The 20193-nt window shown below is 35.0% G+C and overlaps 1 protein-coding gene across 1 annotated transcript in view; it reads right to left on the reverse strand.

The window, feature by feature from the left end:
• Nucleotides 1–19993, reverse strand: part of FRMD3 (FERM domain containing 3) — an 81780-nt gene extending 61787 nt beyond the window's left edge. Inside the window, 1 exon segment of the mRNA XM_070935626.1 lies at nucleotides 19844–19993. Within this exon segment, the coding sequence (XP_070791727.1) occupies nucleotides 19844–19993 (150 nt within the window).
• Between the last annotated feature and the right edge of the window lie 200 nt (nucleotides 19994–20193).

A 20193-nucleotide genomic window follows, 5' to 3' on the forward strand; every position in this document is an offset into this window, starting at 1 on the left:
AATCTGGCAATAGATTGCAGGGAACACTGATTCTCAAGTCTCTAACTTTCCATGCCACCCAACAATGTATTACAGATTGTCATCTAAGAATGATTAAATTAAAACACAATTTAGCAGCAGCCTTAACTAAATTATTGAAAAATGGTTATTTTTCAATAAAGTTGGATAGAAAGTAACAGTGAAGTCTTTACTAAAAGTATCCATATTTTTTTAGTCTTTACTAAAGGTATCTATATTTTTTTAGGTAGATGTAAATCATAGTACTTTTAGCTACTTTGATTTGATGGGAGTGGTGGGCCAAAGGTTGGTGGACAATGCTCCTTTAAATGTGCATAATCAACATATTTACCTAATGGCACATAGAGAGAGAGACAGACAAGAGCCTTTTCAGGCTCTCTTGGCCATTTTGGTTTTAGAGATCAGTCAATAAAGCTATTGGATGTATTGCAAATAAGACAAGTGTTTTCACAATTCATGAATGCCAGATTAAATACACTACATAATGCGTATTTCATAATATCCCAGAGCAGGATGTTAACAGTACATACAAAGGCAACAAATGATATTTTGATGACTGGGTTTCAGTCTGGTAACATTTTTGTTCTTTTAATCACATTAAAGTAATGTTTTAAAAATCAACTCTGAAATGTTTATTAGAAAAGTAAGTACAATTTATTTACAGTTAGTGGTCAGCCACAAATAGAATTTCAAAATACAACATCAAATATCAAATATCAAAAATAAAATAAAAATAAGTAATAAATAAATAAGTAAATAAGTAATAAAACAACAAATAACTAAAAAAAAGAGAGAGTATTTAGTCTATCCTTTGGTCTAGTGGCTGTCATTCAATATGGTTGGACAAATTTTGGTTCTTGAGCCTCTAGTTCTTGAATTCAGACCTTTTATCTTAGTCCTGTGGCAGCATTATAGTTTTTAAACTGAATAATTTTAAATATTTGGTGGACACACCGTTGTATCTTTGCTGTATTTGCAAAGATTTACATAAAGGCCTTCCTAACCTCTGACCTCATGACATTGCTATATCTCTGCCAGCAAGAGGAAAAACAGCATATGCAGCTCGTTTTCTCTAGTAAATAGCTCTTTTAGCACAGGAAAGCTGAAGGAGGATTCTAGCTCACTAGAAACAATTACAATATTATAAAACATGACCTACATCCTCAATTGCCTAATATCTACAGGGCAGAATCAATCAGAAAAGGGCATCTTAAGGTATCTGCCATCCAGTATGGCTGAAGGTAATATGCCAAGCCTAGCTACAGTAAGTGCTCTGTGATGTCTAAAATTTGTCTGAAGGGTTAGTACTACACAGAAGCCTCCGTGCCTTAAAGACATCTGAGGACCATATAAATTTCTTGCTGCTTCTCTATGCCCAATAGCCTTTGTTTCATAATCTTTTTGGCTTGGTTACAGAGCCTTTCAAGTGAAGCCATAAAAGGCCATTTGCAATGTAATGGGGAGCAAAACCTGTCCTTTATTATCACTGTTTTATTATCTAATCACAGTTTGTGGTTAAATATGACTTTCAGCCAATAACTACAAATAGTGATTCAGATCCAAGCCTCTACTCTTGAGAGTCCCAATTCCAATCTTAGAGCCAGATTAGAAGGACATTTAGGGACTTGCAAAATCCATCTCAGGAATGATGACACCACAAAAGGATGCTAGAAGTTCCTACAAGGGAAAAAGATGAAATGATTTATTGGATGCCCCCAGGAGGGAGTTAGGAAAATCTGCCCAGAGATTATAAAAAAAAAAGCCTGCCAAAAAATAAGATGTGTGGTGAGCAAATTTAGTGAGCCAATCAGAATTGCAGATGTAATGTATCAACTTGCTGTGAGATGAAGTGTGCTTGTTTTGAGATGTTTGTCCCAAGTGTAAATTCTTTACATCTGTACAGAAATAACGTTTTTAAAATGTTCTCACCTACCTTTGTGTGATTATTGCTTAACTCGCACCAGTGAAAAAAACCACCCAGCTTTGGGCTGGAGCAGCAGAAATATTATTAGATATCTCTGCTAAAACAGAGTTAGGGCATGTTTGGATATCATATAGTATGGTATCTCCCCCCTCCCCCCACTTTAATCTTTTAATGGTAATTTTTACCATAACTATGATTATTGTTATTACGGTTTTATCTTTTTAATGTTTCTGGTATTTTTGTAAGCTACCAGAGTTGCCGCCGGACAAAATGGGTGGCACATAAATCTAATCAATTGATCAATCAAAGTGGCCTTTAGAAAAACATTTGTTTCCTTTTGGTTAAAAAATCAAATACAATTTAATAAAATGGAACAAGTTACACATGAAGCATCAAAATCATTTTTTAAATCTCCAAATGGTATTTAATTTCCTTGTGAACTAGTCTTATTTCAGAAACAGTTGATTATTTAAAACAATGAGATATTTTTAAAAAGAAAGTATTCGAACACAGGGAAAGCTATGTTTTAAGCTGAAAAATTCACCTATGTTTTCTCTGTTTTATTTGCCCTACAGTTGAATTGCAAATAAGCTAATTCAAATGCAAAAAAGTCTTCCATAGTTGTCAATCAAACTGCATTTGTAGTGCCAGAAATCAGGTTTTCATATATCTAGCAACAAATTGGGCAATGACAACTATATAAAGTATTAGGATATACATATATACTAGCAGATCTCAATTAGTGTGGTTATGGAAAATATGACAAATGGTTGCAATTGAATGGAAACAGGCAATGAAAACCTTTAGCATAAATTCTATATGTATATTAATGAAATATTACAGTAAAATATTAAAATAATATACCTATAATTTATATTTATAGTTAACAAATTCATAGTATATCGTTTTCCCCAAAATAAGACATCCCCTGATAATAAGCCCAATCGGGCTTTCGAGCGCATGACAATAAGGCCAAGTGCTTATTTCAGGGTTCAGAAAAATATAAGACAGGGTCTTATTTTCGGGGAAACACAGTAATTATGGCAAGCATATCTGGTATAAATTTACAGTTAATACTAAATTGAACATCGCGTTATTATAACCTGTATTAATTGCAATCTACTTGAATCTCGTTTTTATCAGAAATACATATAATTTTCAAAATTACATGTCAATTATTCCAATTATCTGCTCATTATTTTTGTAAGCCACTCGGGATCACTGAGCATGACTTGGGCAGTCATATAAGTAAAATAATTATCTTAAGAAGCCTGGATATGTCCCATGTGAGGTTTAAAAATATTTTAATGTATTATTTGCCCAGTGTAAAACAAATAAATAAATACAAATTTTAAAATAATTTAATTAAAACACCATAGCCTTAGTGTTAAGTCCTCACAGATACGACGTCTCTGGAGCCTGCGGGAAACGCGCAGCTTTCTGATTGGGTTGTTCTGTCTGACAGCTTGCTATTTAAGCAGCTGTCAGACGGCTTCAGTTGTCTTTGTTGCACACACTCGGTTGCCTTGTTTATTACTGTTAGCTTGTTAGAAATAAAGTGTTAGTTCAAGCCTAGCCTCTGTGTCCATGCCTTGTTCTCCGAATAGAGCACTTAGATATATTGGACTTGTGGGATGAGAGTTGTTTAAATTTTCTGGTGGCCGCATCAGAATGAAGAGCACCCAATTGGGGAAGGTTAATCTAAGGCAGAATATGTTCAATGTAAACAGTAAGTCCTGAAAGCCATGGTTATAGTCCATACAGACTTCCAAAATTTGGACTTCATTGCCCAATGTTGATTCTTAGATGTGATAAAATGGATAATTTTTTAAATAAATATGGAAAACTAATCGTATTAATTTAAATATTAAAGTAGATGCCACTGAAATGACATCAGAATAAAGACATGTCCATATAGGCCACGGCCCTGTTTCAGAATGAGGCCTGCACCTGAGTTTGGCAGCCAAGCTTTTTTATTTCTAGCTCAATTGCAATTTATTAGAAGCTGCAAGGAAACTAATATTTTCCTTTCAATGCAGCAACTCTGCATTTTCAGGAAGTCTTGATTCACCAGGGCTGCCATCTTCCATGTTTTTAGACTAGATGAAATAAAAGTGGCCGTAGACAGATAATATTAAGCCAGTTGGTGTTAAAAAGAAATCATGAACTCTCAGCAAAATCTAACTGAAATCTCATGAAGTCTCTGCACGTTAGTCAATATATAACTGCCAACAGCAGCTGAGCTTGCACCTGAAATACATTAAATATAAAATGCCAGAGCTTAAATTTGCTCCCCTTTAAATAAAAAGCAATATGCAATTCTACGGACTGTTGAATTCTGTGCCTCTGGCTTGCCCTGATTCTTAGTCAATCCGTATTAAATATCAGTTACATTGCTAGGAAGTAAGCCAATCACATGAGTGAGAGGTTTAGTTTTTTTCTTCTTCTACCTTATACAGCTACAAAATCTGATTTTTTTATATTTATTGCATACACCAATACTTAATCCTTTACTGCTGTAATCCTCCCCATGAATGCATGGAGCTATAGGCTTTGAATGCAATACCATGTATGACATATATTACTAATATTTGCATACGTCATGCATGGGATTATGTATGCGAATATTTGCATGCTTGTGTGCACAAAAGAGAATTCTTGTGACATATGTGGATCACTGGGAGGGTAAATTATGAGAATTTGTAGGAATAGTGGGAAGGGCGACAGCCAGAGGAATGAGAGTCTTGGTCCAACATCTGCTGGGCCCAAGCCATAAAACTTATTCTTTCTCTACCATAATAATTCGCAGATGATTGTCCATTCTCATATGATGCTCAGGGAGACAAAAGAGTTGCCAAAATTCTTGGAACAGTTCCAGTTTACCCATTATATGAATGAAACTATAAATAGCTTACCTCCAGGAATGTCTAGACAGTGTAAATTCTGTGAGCCATATCCAGGTCACAATTTACCGTACACTGCTCTGCAAACAGTCTATTAAATACTTTGCTATAATTGCAGGATATCATCCCTTATGGAGATCTCAACTGTGCAGGCTTCTTTAACTTTAGGGCCCCATGAATATGTTTGGACTGCACTCATTGTAATTTGGAAGACATCAAATTTAAAAAGATGTCCTTTCTATGCCAGAGTTATATATTTTGCTATAGCTTTTGCCTTAGCATGGTTTTCTTGGAAATGTTTCTAATATTATTTGTTTTTCATCTCGTTGTGTTCAATTGTTGTGTTTTATTCTACTGGATTCATACATGATTTAAAATTGCCACTCTTTGGTGACCTGCCGAGGCAACATTTTTCATCTGAAACATAATATAAATATGTGATCCCACACATGCCAGTACAGCCAAAATCTTGTATTTTGAATGTAGTAATACATAGGAGGCAATATTTATTCTGGCATACAGTATATGTTTTAGTTGAGCATGAAATATTTTAAAAACAAATTCAGATATTTTCAAGGTAGCTGTCCTTTACATATTTGTGTTACAGTGAAAAATTCTGAACAATGTGAAATTGTGTCCTATTTTAGCAATATTATCTCCCAAAGAACTTTGCAATTAAATAATATTTATCTGAAAAGAACATTTTGTGCATTTATACAAAGCAGAAGAACCTCTTCGATATTAGGGTATTTGCCAGATGTTATAATAAGTTCCTTTCTCTAAATGTGAATGTGCAGTCATTATTATTTATGATAATAAATAATTTATGATAGTAAGTGCTTAAAAGCAATCACAGAAAGACATCCATCAATAATGAGACACTCTACAAAAGATTCTATTTCATTGTTCCTCCAAGGAATTCAAACTCTTAACGCTATGGCAATGTCACTAAGTGGAAAATGAAACCTACGCCAGGAAAGAATCTAGTTCTATTATCTGATGGAAATAATGAATTATTTTGTCTTACATATTAGATGTTGGTTCTAAGAAAATTTCCAAATTCTATAGTTGGGATCTATCTTGATTATTCTAATTTTAGAAGTTCATAAAAATAGACCAAAACCTTTTAACGAAAAAGATTTTTGGAAAACTTGAAAACCTGCATCATGCCTATTTGTGTGCTTACATAACTTTTGAGTTCTAGAATTTAGCTCACATTTCTAATATATATATATATATATATATATATATATATATATATATATATATATATATATATATGGAAACTAAATAATTAATTTTAACAGTGATTTAACATGATAGTGAACTGAAAAAAGCTTATATGATCCTCATAAATATAAAAATGATATTTTAAGTATTTAAAACAACAGTAAACATTCTCTTTCTATGATCCCTGGATAAGGAGACACATTAAATTATGTATTTCAAAGTATGTATGTATGTATGTATATATGTGTGTGTGTGTGTGTGTGTGTGTTTATTTATTTATTATTTATTTATTATTTATTATTTGTTTGTTTGTTTGTTTGTTTGTTTGTTTGTTTGTTTGTGGTCACAGACCAAAATACAAATATAATTACAAAAGAACATGGGAAAAATAACATCATAAACAATTGGCCACTAGAAGCCTTGGCTGAGAGGAATTACAGCGTTCTCCTCTAATAGTTACAGCTCTTTAAAAAAATGTAGAAACCTGAAAAGTAATATGCGAGGAGCCATCCCCTAAACAATATAAGGTCAAATTACTAGCATTGGATCCAGAGAGATCTGTGTATTTCAAAGTATAAAATAATATAAAACATGCTAATCATAAATGCAGCCTAAATAATAGTAGAGAGCAGAAAAGGTGAAGAAAGAAGTAGAGGGGTTATAATTGTGGCTGCACAAGACCAAGCTTTAAGAACAAATGCATACAAACCCAGAATTGCCTTTGCAAAGAAGCTGAAGAAACATGGACCGCCAGGTTAGATGCTGCAAAAAGATTGCACAGACTGACTACAAACAATGGTATGACGAAGTCGCAACAACGCTGCATTGTAAGATCTACAAGAAATATCATTTGCCTGCAAGCAAGAACATGTAGGACCATAAAATAGAAAAAGTCATATGAAATGAAGAAGTTAAATTGCTCTGGGACTTTAGAATTCAAACAGACAGGCACCTGCCACATAACATTCTAGATTTATCAATTGTTGATAAGAAAGACAAAAAAATTTGGATAGTGGACATTGCAGTATGTAGAGACAGCAAGATTGATAAAGAACTGGAGATGATAAAATACAAAGACCTGCAAATACAAATATAACGACTGTGGCAAAAGAAAGCAAAGATAGTACCAATAGTAATAGGCATCCCAAAACAACTGGAACACCACTTGAATACCATTGGCATTGACAAAATCACCATCAATCAATTGAAAAAGGCAGCTTAATTTGGAACAGTTTGCATCCTGCAACGATGCCTTTAACACCATTAAACATTCACTTCCACTTATTCCAGGTCCTTAGGAAGGACTCCATAGGTAAATAAAAATGCAAATGCTGTCTGAACATCTGGTTGACTTTGCAGCAAATCATAATAATGTATAGTTTTAAAGCCAAATAAGAATCTACATACTTTCTGTTCTTACTTATCATTGTCACTACGGCATATTTCTTAACAATCTTAAAGATTTGTATCTGAGTATTTTAGAATGTTAAATATTAGATTATTATTCATTGGGAAGTGAAATGAGGATTTGACTAACAAACGTAAGCCATAAGAATGTATGTTTATTCATGCAGTATGTTATGGTGCTGCAACCCTATCTGAAGTGGCAATTTCATTTCTTTGCAAATGCAAAGTAATATTCGAATTTTTATTGAGCAACTATAAAGGTGGCCCAGATATGCTCTAAAACTCACTTCTAATCATTGCAAAAGCTACAGAGAAATTCTTGGACAGAAACAAGCTAAAAAACAGTCATAGGTTTGGTAGTTCTCAATGTTCTAACAAATAGCTATTTGTCTCATATCAATAAAAAAGACTCTGTAAAATATTTTTTAAAACAAATGTTAACTACAACATTGAAGCCTGACATCTACAAGTATCCAGCAATCACACACTGTAAAATTATTGGCAACCATTTTCATAATTTGTGTAGTGCTGCCTAGCATGAACTTGCTCATCAAAAAGACATATTGCAACACTTTGCATTAGAATTGCAACAGTCTGTAATGTTCCCATCCATCAGATGGCATTTTAAAATTTGATGTTCTTCCCTTTGAAGCAAATCAAGACATGGAAGATTATTTGTAACCAAATTGGGCTGCTTTCTAAAATATGGTAGGGTAGTTTTATTATTTCTTAAAATTTCTTGAAATAATGTTAATTTCTTCACCTTATGTCTTCACCAAAGTATACTGACATTTTACCACATGTAATGCTTGTTAGAGCATCATAATCTCTTCGCATACACAAATATACAGGGAAGCTGCCTTAGGCAAAGGCTGGGAACTTGTTGAAGCCAATGTCCAAAAGGACACATTAGAAAAAAAGAAGCTAGAGGGCTTGAGTTGTGCTGCACTTAAATGCAAGTGAGAAAAGGGACTCAAGATGTGCAAATGTGTTGTATGTCAAGGTATCAGGAAAAGAAACCTCAGCAGATAGTTCTAGAAATAGATTGGGAAATTATACAACATGTACACATTAGGAAATTGGGAACATGTACACATTGAAAATTTGGGAAATTATACAACATGTACACATTCCAAAATAATGGCAACATAAAATGAAATAGTATGTTTTTGTTGGACTCTCAGGGTCCAACAAAACTGATAACCCTATTGGTTTTCAAGGAAAGAAGTGTAAGTACCTAGTTATCCAAGAACAGACAAAAATATCATTGTAAAACATTTTCAAAGAATTCACAAGTTGGGGATTGGACCATAGAGCAAAGGTACTAGATATTTCCAGTACTTTCATGTTAGGATGGAGGGCAAGTGTCCCCTTTACAGCCCTGAAAAGAATCTGTCTCCATCTGTACTTTCTAAGTGCTCTATTTAAGATCTGGAGCAGGAGCTGAACCAGTTTATATAAATCAGCTACTACATTCTCCATCTTGGTCCAGCCTCCTTTCTGTTTGGAATTTGGGAGCCTACAGATTGTTGCTGTATGCAGCCCTCCACCTCCTTCTCTGTTTTATATTAGGAATGTGACTATTCTGGTTTTGTTTTGGGATTTGTTTTACATTTTTACAAGTTCATCAAAACTGAAAAGAGACACTTTAATTGCTCAAATACCTCCAGAATGTACAACATGCTTAACAAGCTTCTTTAAAAAAATATGTAATATTTATGCGACACATGGGTTGTGTCTGATTTAGACAAAATGCTGAGGTTTCTCAGGGTACCAGAATTATATGATATATGATTTTCTTTCCCAAAAGGAAGAGACTGGTGTTCTACATTTTGTTGAAATCATTCTACAATCATCAGAATATTACCAACTTTAATAATTTTGTAAACTAGTTTATTTTGATGCCAACATAGCATGCAACATCATCTATGACAATTACTCATGAATGTTAAAGAAAATTGGGAAAAAACATTGTTTTGTGTAAAGGTAACTAATTATAATTACCTTTAACTATCAGACTGCAGTGAAATTCACCAAATATGATTTATATTTTTTGTCATACACTACTATGCATTCACACTATAAAATGCCAAACTGGGAAAAGGAAAAGGTGGAAAAGGTAGACTGATGCAAATAAAGGCCTGCTTTTATTTGAATTATTGATGTACTTTGCAGTGGTAATTTGATTCAGAAAAAAGGAAGAACTCTACCCACACAAACGTCTGTTGAATTGCCTGAGAAACATCACATTCAATTTGATACTCCAAATCCATTAGATACAGATATAGATATAGATACACATGTACACTTCATCCTTTTTCCTTATCCACTAGTATCTGAGAGCAATTATTTACTTCATTTAACTTTTATTCTTGCTTGTTATACAACCTTTTTCCATACAATTAATTTTCAAAAAGCTTATCTCCTTTGCTCAAACATTCATAAAGCTTCATTTAAAAGAAAACTGTTTACAGAGGGCATTATGAAAAAAGTTTTTAAAAATAAATTTATCTTTTGAAAAGATCTGCCTGGCATTGCACATCTCTCCTAAATGTATTTTTGAAATACTTCCCAACCTCTAATGTTCTAGGGCAAATACCAAGAATAAGAAAATCAATCAATTATTGACTACTAGAATAGAAAATTAAAATAGAAACAGTACAATCAAGAGTAGAATACCGGTAAATGTGAACAATATCCTGCCATGAACTTACCCTTGAAATCAGGGACACAGAGAATACGATAAGTATTTTTCCATTAGAAACACAAGAACACTATGAAAAGCATATCAGGTAAAAATGCAACATTTGATGCTACAATGTAATAAAATCAAACCTTTTATCTCCAAATTGTTGTACGAAAAGTATAAATCAACCAAAATGACAATGGAAACTAATGATAAAACACTAATACAAAATAGCTTCTTTATCAGAGTTTAAGCCACCAGTTTGCGTTCCTAATTAGTCTTCCCTCAGGAATAGAAGTTTCCACAGGAAGGAAGTTTCTTCCATTTCTTCACTCACCTTTCCTAGAGACAGTAGCAACACAAATGCCTTCTCTTGGGATTTAATTGAAACATGGGAAAGCTTGTTAGGGAAGCTGCTGTGCCCTGCAAAAATTATAATACAATAAAATAAATGATATTCACAAACAACCCTTGACCACCTTTTTTCTAAACTGATGCAAAACCATAACTTTATATTTTTATTATATATTACAAATGAGAGTCATGAGATTTGGATAGTATGCAAACAATTATAATTAAATAATGAAATATATTTTAAATTAAATGATTTTTAGTTAAGACTATATTAATCTGATTGAAGTAGCTCAGTAGATTATTCTTTTTATTAAGTGAGGAAACAGGATCTTTTTTGTATTTTTTTAATTAGTACTTAGAGCCTGGTGAATTATTTCTCTCTTTCTATAAAGGAAAGCGTGAAAGCCAGACAAGAGAAGCTGATATCATGGACTACACCTGTTACATATTCAGCTCTAAATATTTACTAACCTGTAAATTCACTTTGATCACCAATGATCAAATAACTGGCACATATTTGTTTCATAATACTAAGTATGCAATGAAGAAAAACACATCAGAATCAAACTAAATAAATGTTCAGTTGATTGTAATATAAAGGACTTACTCATGAACTGAAAATAACTGTGGAATGTAACTGAATTTTTATTATAAGGAAGTAGATATTTCTACCTGAAAATGTTGAGCAGAATTGATACTAGTTTCCAACACATTTATCAGAAGAAATTAAATAAAGTCCAAGGTGACTGCTACTCGATAGCTAAATAAAAAATGCACAAGCGTGATTCCAGAGCACTAAGACTCTCCCTTCATTCAAAAAATACAATTACAGGTAGTCCTCAACTTACAACAGTTTATTTAGTGATATTCCAAGTTACAACATCACAGAAAATAGTGACTTATGACCATTTTTCACACTTATGATTGTTGCAGCATCCTCATGGTCATGTGTTCAAAATTCAGACACTTGACAACTGGCTCACATTTATGACCTTTGCAGTGTCCTCGGATCATGTGATCATCTTTTTGCAACCTTCTGACAAGCAAAGTTAATGGGGAAGCCAGATTCACTTAACAACTGTGCTATTAACTTAACAATTACAGTGATTCACTTAACAACTGTGGCAAGAAAGGTCGTAAAATGGGGAAAGCTCACTTAACAACATAAATTTTGGGCTTAATGGCAGTCGTAAATTAAGGATTACCTGTATATTACCAATATGGTTTTAAGAAATAAAAGACATTTTTTTTTACATTACAGAGAACATCATACACTTTCTTCAATAATTCTTACTATAATACCTGCATTTTTAATTAAGCATATACATCCAGTCTATATTATGAGAAAGACATGGAAATAAGTTTGAAACATTATCCATTTAACAATAACTTTAGCAAATAAGGAACTATTTCTTTTGGCAAGAATTGTCCAGAGTGACTGAGAGTTGAGCAACATATAAATTTACGAAACTATCATTGTTATTAAGTTGCATGACCTGCTGTATAGATGTCCTGTCCTAAGACAGAAGTTTTAATTATTATAAGGAATGATAAGGGTTTTTTTAAAAGGAAGGAAATGATTTTAATAAAAACTGTAAATTCATTCCAATAACTAAATCTATGTCTGCATAATATTTGCACAATGTGAAATAATTCTATTTTTAAAATTTCAATGCAAAAGTGTCTGCAGAATCCAACAATTTCATCAAAATGAAGCCTTACCCCTTTCATACATGCATGTGAAAGCACGACACTCACACAAAAGGGATGGAGTTGCATCATAATGGCATAATGTCATTTGTCCCCCTTGTTTTTCCCACCCAGACTCTTCTGCATCAGTGAGATATAAAGAAAATCAAAGTAATCCCAAGGTCTGTGCTTGGGCAGAGAGTTCAACCATATCTTACAAGAGATCTTCCTGTTACATACAGACTGTTTCCAATTTTTATTTTAGTTTTTAGTTTTAGTTTTATTCTTTTAGTCATCATCTCTGCTATGTCATTCGGCTTTATTCAGTTATACCATCTCAAAGAGACTTAAGAAATAAATGCTTATGGGATTCTTGGAAATAGAGTCATTAAAAAAAATACATAAAATTTTTGCTCATCGTCTCGATTCTTTTCAACTCCAACGACAACATTCACTTAAAAGTTTCATCAACTATTTATTTATTATTTATTTATTAATCAAATTTCTATACCGCCCTACTCCCGAAGGACTCAGGGCGGTGAACAGCCAAGATAAAATACAGATAATACAAATATTAAAAAGTCCCTTAAAATTATTAAATATTTTGGCCAAAACACAAATTAAAACACCCAATTTATAAAATCACGAATTAAAAAATTTAAAAGAGGAGAGTTAGGCCAGGCCAGCCTGCTGAAATAGAAAAGTTTTGAGAGCTAGTTCTATGGATGAACAAGCAATTTGAACTTTGGGTGAATGCCTAACCTAAAGTTGTCTGATGGCACTATGCCCTTGCCTATTAAGCAGCTGGGTAGAATCCCCAATTACATGACTCATCTGACTCAACCTACGGAACAATTCTACCCAGCAACCACTATTGTTTCTTTCTAGGTATCTGGAAACATTGGAATTCACACTAAATTTAATAGCTGATTTTAGTTCCACAGGAAGACTATAAAATTTGCAACATGAATGACAAGAATCTATATATTCTCAAAAAGAATAAAAATAAAAATAAAAGCATGCATTATTCCACAGAACTTCTTCCTAAAGCAGCTCCCTCACAAATAAATGTTTAGCGGTTAATGGAGGTAAATTCCTAAATAGCGAACAAATGTGAAAGGATGCCCTGAAAAAGAATTCTTTGTGGTGTTTCTGGAACTGGTTAATCAAAGTTTAAAAGAAAAGTGTTTCCTGACATTGTTGCTAACTAACATGAAGCTACTGCAGATCATTTTAATGGCATACCAATGAAACATCTTCAGCAGGCCCACAGAATACAATGTAATATAATATCAGATTTTTAATCAGTTTATGGGACTATAAATAGTCTATGTTTATATTCAACAGTAGACAAATTAAGTGAGATATATTAGAAAGTCAATTAACAAGATTTTGCCAATAAGCAAATAAATTTGTACTCCTATATAAATCCATTCATTTGCAGCTTTAGTAGATTAAATCCGCAAATCTGTGCTCATGTCAATCAGTATGAATCTGCCCACAACCTAATTTGCTTTGTCAAACTTGCTTATCTGATAATCTAGTTTTGAATCTGATATTTAGGATCTATGAATTTCCAGTCATACTTCATTAACCGCAATATAAAGGATATTTATGATCACATGTTCATTTAAGCTATAAAATTATTATTAATCTATTGTGGAATAATTATTGATAAACATCATTTTAGAAAATTACATGTATTTATTTATTTATTAAACTTTCATATCATTATAATCCACTGACAGTTAATAGCTCTGGTATAGTTTATCAGAAAATCAACCACAGTAAACAAATAAAACAAATTGAAACATCCACCTTAATAAAAAATAAATTAGATCACTAATAAAATGAAATAAAAATAAATGATACAAGCAATTACAGCCTAACACTATTCAACATGCAGGTAGTCCTCAATTTACAACAGCTCATTTAGTGACCATTTGAATTTACAACAGCACTAAAAAAGGGGGACTTATGACTTTTTTTCACACTTATGACCATTGTATCATCCCCCATGATCGCATGATCAGAATTCAGATGTTTGGCAACTGGTTCATATTTATGATGATTGCTGTATCATGTTTTGCTGCCTTCTGACATCCTGCAGTTATCCTGAAGTACAGATAGCACAAGTCTGCGATACACCTACAGACATACACATATCCACATAAACCTCAGAATACGTTTTAAGAAAAGTTATGTTATCTTGACTGCATGCATTCAATGTGAAAATGGTGGAAATCTGCATAGACTATTGTAATACAGAACACTGTTATGATTGCCAAGCTCTTGTCATAAGAAAAAATAGGGGTTCCAATTCAAGCCAGAGTTGCACAAGAATAAATAAAAATGAGATCCAGACAGCTGTGAAGAAAGAAGAAATATGTATTCCAAAAAGCAAAACAGTTTGCTTTTAGGGGCAGCTGCAGAAAAATGGGCTACAGCAGAAGATATTTATAGGGGGGAGTTTGTCCTGTGCTAATGCTAAGGGGTGTGTGTGTGTGTGTGTGTGTGTGTGTGTGTGTAGATATGTTTATTCTTGTGAACATGTAGTTTCTCTGGGAGACCTAAGTTAATTAACTCTGTGTTTACAGACCTTATCCTTTAATATTTGAATTAGGTCTGGGTAACTTATTTGAGGAAATTTGCTAATTTTAATTGATTACCGTATTTTTCACTCCATAAGACACACCTGACCATAAGACACATCTAGGTTTAGAGGAGGAAAACAAGAAAAAAAATATCAGGCGGAGCCTGAGAGGACCACAGATAGGTGTCTTCTCATGTGCCAGCTCTGCCTATTGACTCCTGCACTGCGAAAAAGAGAAAGAAGAGGCGGGCAATGACAAAGACAGAAGAGGCAGGGTTCAGCACTGTAAAAGGACCCCGCCACCACAGCCCGGCTATTCACCAAAGGATCGGCACTGTTTCCACCTACTTTTGGGGGGGCAAAAAGTGCGTCTTATGGAGCAAAAAATACGGTAACTTACTCACAGCTTGACTATCAGTTATCTAGTGGAGACACTGATTCTCAGACCACTGTGGATTCTGTTGAAGTTTTAAGAGGAAGATGGAAACAGTATAAAGGATAAAATATACTTTGATAAAAAACTTCTCACACTCTGATGTACAGATAGCCTTTGATTTACAACCAGTCATTTAGTGACCATTCTGTTACAACAGTACTGAAAAAAGTACCTTTGACCATTTTTCACACTTATAACCGTTGCAGCATCCCCGTGGTCACATGATCAAAATTTGGAAGCTTGGCAACTGGCATGTATTTATGATGGTTGCAGTGTCCCAGGATCCAGTGATCACCTTTTGAGACCTTCTGACGAGTAAAGTCAACGGGGAAGACAGATTCACTTGATAACTGTGTTTCTAATTTAACAACTGTGGCAAGACAGGTTGTAAAATGGGGCAAAATTCACTTAACAACTATCTTGCCTAACGACAGAAATGTTGGGCTCAATTGTGGTCGTAAATTGAGGACTACCTGTAATATGTTATAGGAAAGTATAGAAATCACTTGAAAAATAGTGTTCTTCTGTTTTCTGTTCTTTCTAAAGAAATTAAAGACACTAAAATAATATTTAAAAAACTGATAGATGCACTTAACTTCTACATTAGATGGAGATCAGGCTTTGCAACACTATCTGTATGACTCTGCTCAGTTCATCTACCTTGCATCCTATGGGAACACAGCGCATATGGCTGCTCCAACTGAGCACCAAAATGAAGTGCAGAAGCAGAACCTAATTGGATGCAGAATTGATTGATTCTGAATTGGAATGATCTCAAATGGAATGAATGGGATAAAGTAAGCTTTTTACTGTATTTATCAGCGTAATTGTAGAAATGTACAGACTCTATACAGCAGTTGGCTCCTGGAACCAAAAAGGTTGCCAAATTCTGATGTAATGTGTTGTAGGAAATCAAACTACTATTCAGAATTGCCTATTCTTTCAATTCTGTTTTAAGAACAATTACATATACAGTAGCTTAATTTTCCATATACTAACCAAAGTTAGTTAATTACAATACACTGCTTAATCTATTTAATAACTTCTGAGACCATGAGAAGAACAGCTGTTTCTATTAAACTATCCTTTTATAAAGATGCTAGGTTTTGTCAGCATAGTCTCTAATATCTGCTTAGCCTAAGCAATCTTAAACATCATCTTATATTACCTATTCTACTTAAAACATTAACCATTGCCTTAATGATTTCAGATATGTTTCATTTGGACATCTACTAAATCATCACAGACAGCATATTTTTATTTGCATACAACATAGCTTAATTTCTTGGAGAAAGCCATAACTTTCCCAGCTAGCCAAAAGAATTTATTTATCCCCGATTGAATGAAATTTGCTACAAAAATCTTCACAATGAAAGTCATTGGTCACAGAATCACAGATTTGGAGGCGGCAAATAACAATTAAATCAAGCATCCTGTTCAGAACACACATTCAAATTACAGATAGTCCTCATTTAGCAACCATAATTGGGCCTGGCAACTCAGCTGTTAAGCAAAGTGGTTGCTAAGATTGTAACTGTGAGGGTTGGTTGTCCCAAAGGGTAAGAGTTGGGTAACTATGAGGGTTGGTTGTAAATTGTTATAACTGCAAAAATTCATTGAAAGTAAAACTCGTAATGCTTTTCACAAAAGATGACTGTCAAACCTCTGCACACATCCTCTGGAGTCCACTATCTCTGTATATCAGTATCAAATTGCTCTTACATTATATTTCTTAATAATGAACTAAAACCAACCTCCCCATAACTTAAATGGATTTTCCTGTATGCCGAGGTGACAAAGAATAAGCCTTGGCCTTCTTATCTATGACATTTTTATAAAGTATCTGAAGATTGCTATCATATCTATTCTTAGTTTTCTCTTTAAAACTAAATTCTTCAATTATTTCTATACCCTTGATCATGATTTTCTGAAACTTTTTTTTTTTGTCTCAATCCTTCTTGAAACATGAATTTCACAACTGCACACTGTCCATAGTTGGGTCTAACTAACACAAAATAAAGAGAAAACATTCCTGGGATTTGATAAAAATACTCCGTAGATACTGTCTAAAAACTATATTTCCTTGTGTTGCAACCATGTTAAGAGTATACAATATTTTGGAACAAAAGTCCTGACAATTAAGTAAAGAGAAACAGCTTAATATATTCTAAGTTTTAGTGCCCATATCTACATGATTTGAAAAAGAATTTAAAAATAATTAATTTAAAAACTTTTAAATAGAAACTTTATAAAGTCAATAGTTGTAAGCTCTTTAATTGGAAGAGAAATCAGTTAGAGGTTTTATTCATCAAAGACATAAGGGCTTTTTAAAATGTGTTTAATATTTTCATGTTGTTATGGTGTGGTTAATGAAAGAAAAAATTAAAATATTAAAAATGGACATTCATTTTTCACTCTGAATAATGTGTTCTTTTTTCAAAAATAAACATATTTTATTTGAAAAAATATGCACAAAGCATTGCAATATAATTAATTTTGTTATGAAACCTGTCCTTGATTACAGATTTTAACTCATAATTATGATTATTTCTTTTGCTTAAAGCATATGATATAGATCATTTAAAGTGTTGATGATGGAAGAAAGATAAAGCATCTGTAATAATCTCTTTCTCCCCCTTTTCTCCCCTCAATATTGTTTAGCTTCTTAGATGTTTTTAACTTACAATTCAAATGTTGGATAGTAAATTGGTCTAAGATTCCATAACAGAAATAACACAGAAATATGGAAAACATTCAATTAAATGTCAACTGTCTTGATGTAGCAGTGCAAAATTAAAATACAACTAATGTCTTACAGGACAAGAAAGCTGAGTGTGCTAAAGATACCAGATGAAATCATACAGGGGGGGGGAAGCCCTTTTACCTGAATCCTCCTGTGTAGTGCCTAGCCATCTCACTCTTCCTTCCGGCAGAATGAGATTGGTTACAATTAAATACCTTCAAATGCAGCAGCTCCCATCCCCTTACACACACACACACACACACACACACACACACACACACACAAATATTGCAGATTTCTTTGCCCCTCGAGAAAGATACTTCAAGCACCTCTTGGTTCCATCTCCCGAATCACTTCAAAGATTGTTCTGAATAATGAATGAAAAAAGAAAGAGTAGTTTGTCTAAATACAATCCAAAATACAACTGCTAATCATATAATTGTATTAGCGCAACTCCTGATTCTTTCCATATGTTGTTTACTGCCCCCTCCCTTCTTTGAAAAAACTGAGTGATTATGTTTTTGAGCTTACAGTGGAGATATACTCATTCATATATTTAAATCAAGAGGTCTTGAGCTCTCAGGCCCTGAGGTACAGTAATCAGCATCGTTAAAATGGACCAGGAGATTACTTCCTCACTGTAAGTGTGACAGTTTCTTGTCTTTTTTACATTAAATAAACGGAAAGCCTGTGCAGAAGGTGAGATATGTTTTTTGTCCACTGGCACTGTTCACTTCAGCCAAATTCCAGAAAGCACTCCCAGTTACAAAGGCCGTTCCTCTAGAGAAGGAAAGCAGCAACTTCACCATTTCAACTCTGGGAAAATATGGGGATTCTAAGACAGGCAACACCGGTTTCGTTCCCTTGTAACTCCCCTATTTTCCTCCAATTACTGCCTGTTCACACAAATATCTGTTAGAAAAGCATGGCAAGATACCTAATAGGACGCTTTTTCATTGAAACCCCAATGAACCCACTTTTGGGGAGCCCACTCCCCACCTCGGGAAAATGCCAGCTGGATTTCACACACAACTTATGCTCACAGCTGTGCAGCTGTTGAGTAAGCCCGTTGGAGGAGAATGTTCTGGGGACTTCAATACAGGTAGTCCTCGACTTAGAACAATTCATTTAATGACCATTCGAAGTTACAACGACCCTGAAAAAAGTGACTTATGACCATTTTTCACACTTACGACCACTGTAGCATCTCCGTGGTCAGGTGATCTTACATTCGGATGCTTTGACAACTGACTCACATTTATGACGGTTGCAGTGTCCCAGAGTCACGTGATCCCCGCTTGAGACCTTCTGACACACAAAGTCAATGGGGAAGCCAGATTCATTTAACAACCGTGTTACTCATTTAACAACTGCCCTTAACCAATGTCGCAAGAAAGGTGGCAAAATGGGGCAAAACTCGCTTAACAACTGTCTCACCTAACAACATAAACGTTGGGCCCAACTGTGGTCGCAAGGTGAGGACTACCTGTACCCGTGGGTTCCACACCAGCTCTGTCGACCCTTCCACCGCCCGGCCACGACCTTATGGTGACCAACCAGCCCTGCCTCGGTTCACGCTTTGCTTGTAAACAACTTCTCACCACCCCGTGCCTGGACGCTCGAGGGATGGGGAGAGAGGGAGAGATGGAAAGAGAGAGAGAGAGATGGGCGGACGGGCACAGGCGAGCGGGAAGCAGGTGACACAGCAAGGATGCCGCTGAAACGGAGCGGGGGGCAGGCAACGCCAGCCAGCTTTCCTTTTGCGAAGAGGGGAAGTGGGGGGGGGCATGCGTGAGGGTGAGCCCCCCCCCCCACACACACACACAGAGTCCGGAGTTGCCCACCCGCTTCCCGAGTCACCTGGATGTGGCAGGAGATCTCCGAGTCGTCCAACAGACGGATTGTGCATTTCATCTCCTGGCTCAACGACCTGATGCTCGAGCTCCGGAACCGGATCATTTTCATGGTCCTTCTGCCCCCTCGCCTCACGCACTCGCAGGGAGCGAACATGCACCGCAATCCCGAACTGGGGGCCGGAGACCAGCCCTGCCGCTGCTTCGGCCCCTCCTGGCCGGGAGGGAAACCCCGAAAAAGGGAACGACCCAACGCCCGCCTCGTGGGCCGGCGGGCAACTCAGCCCCGAGGAGGCGGCGTCGGCTCCCGCTGCTGCTGCTGCTGCTGTTGCTGGGCGAACATCCTGGGGAGGGAGG

The sequence above is a fragment of the Pituophis catenifer genome, unplaced genomic scaffold (assembly GCF_029215685.1).
Source record: "Pituophis catenifer annectens isolate HBS135680 unplaced genomic scaffold, rPitCat1.0.hap2 SCAF_2, whole genome shotgun sequence".
In the NCBI taxonomy this organism is placed as follows: Eukaryota; Metazoa; Chordata; class Lepidosauria; order Squamata; family Colubridae; genus Pituophis; species Pituophis catenifer.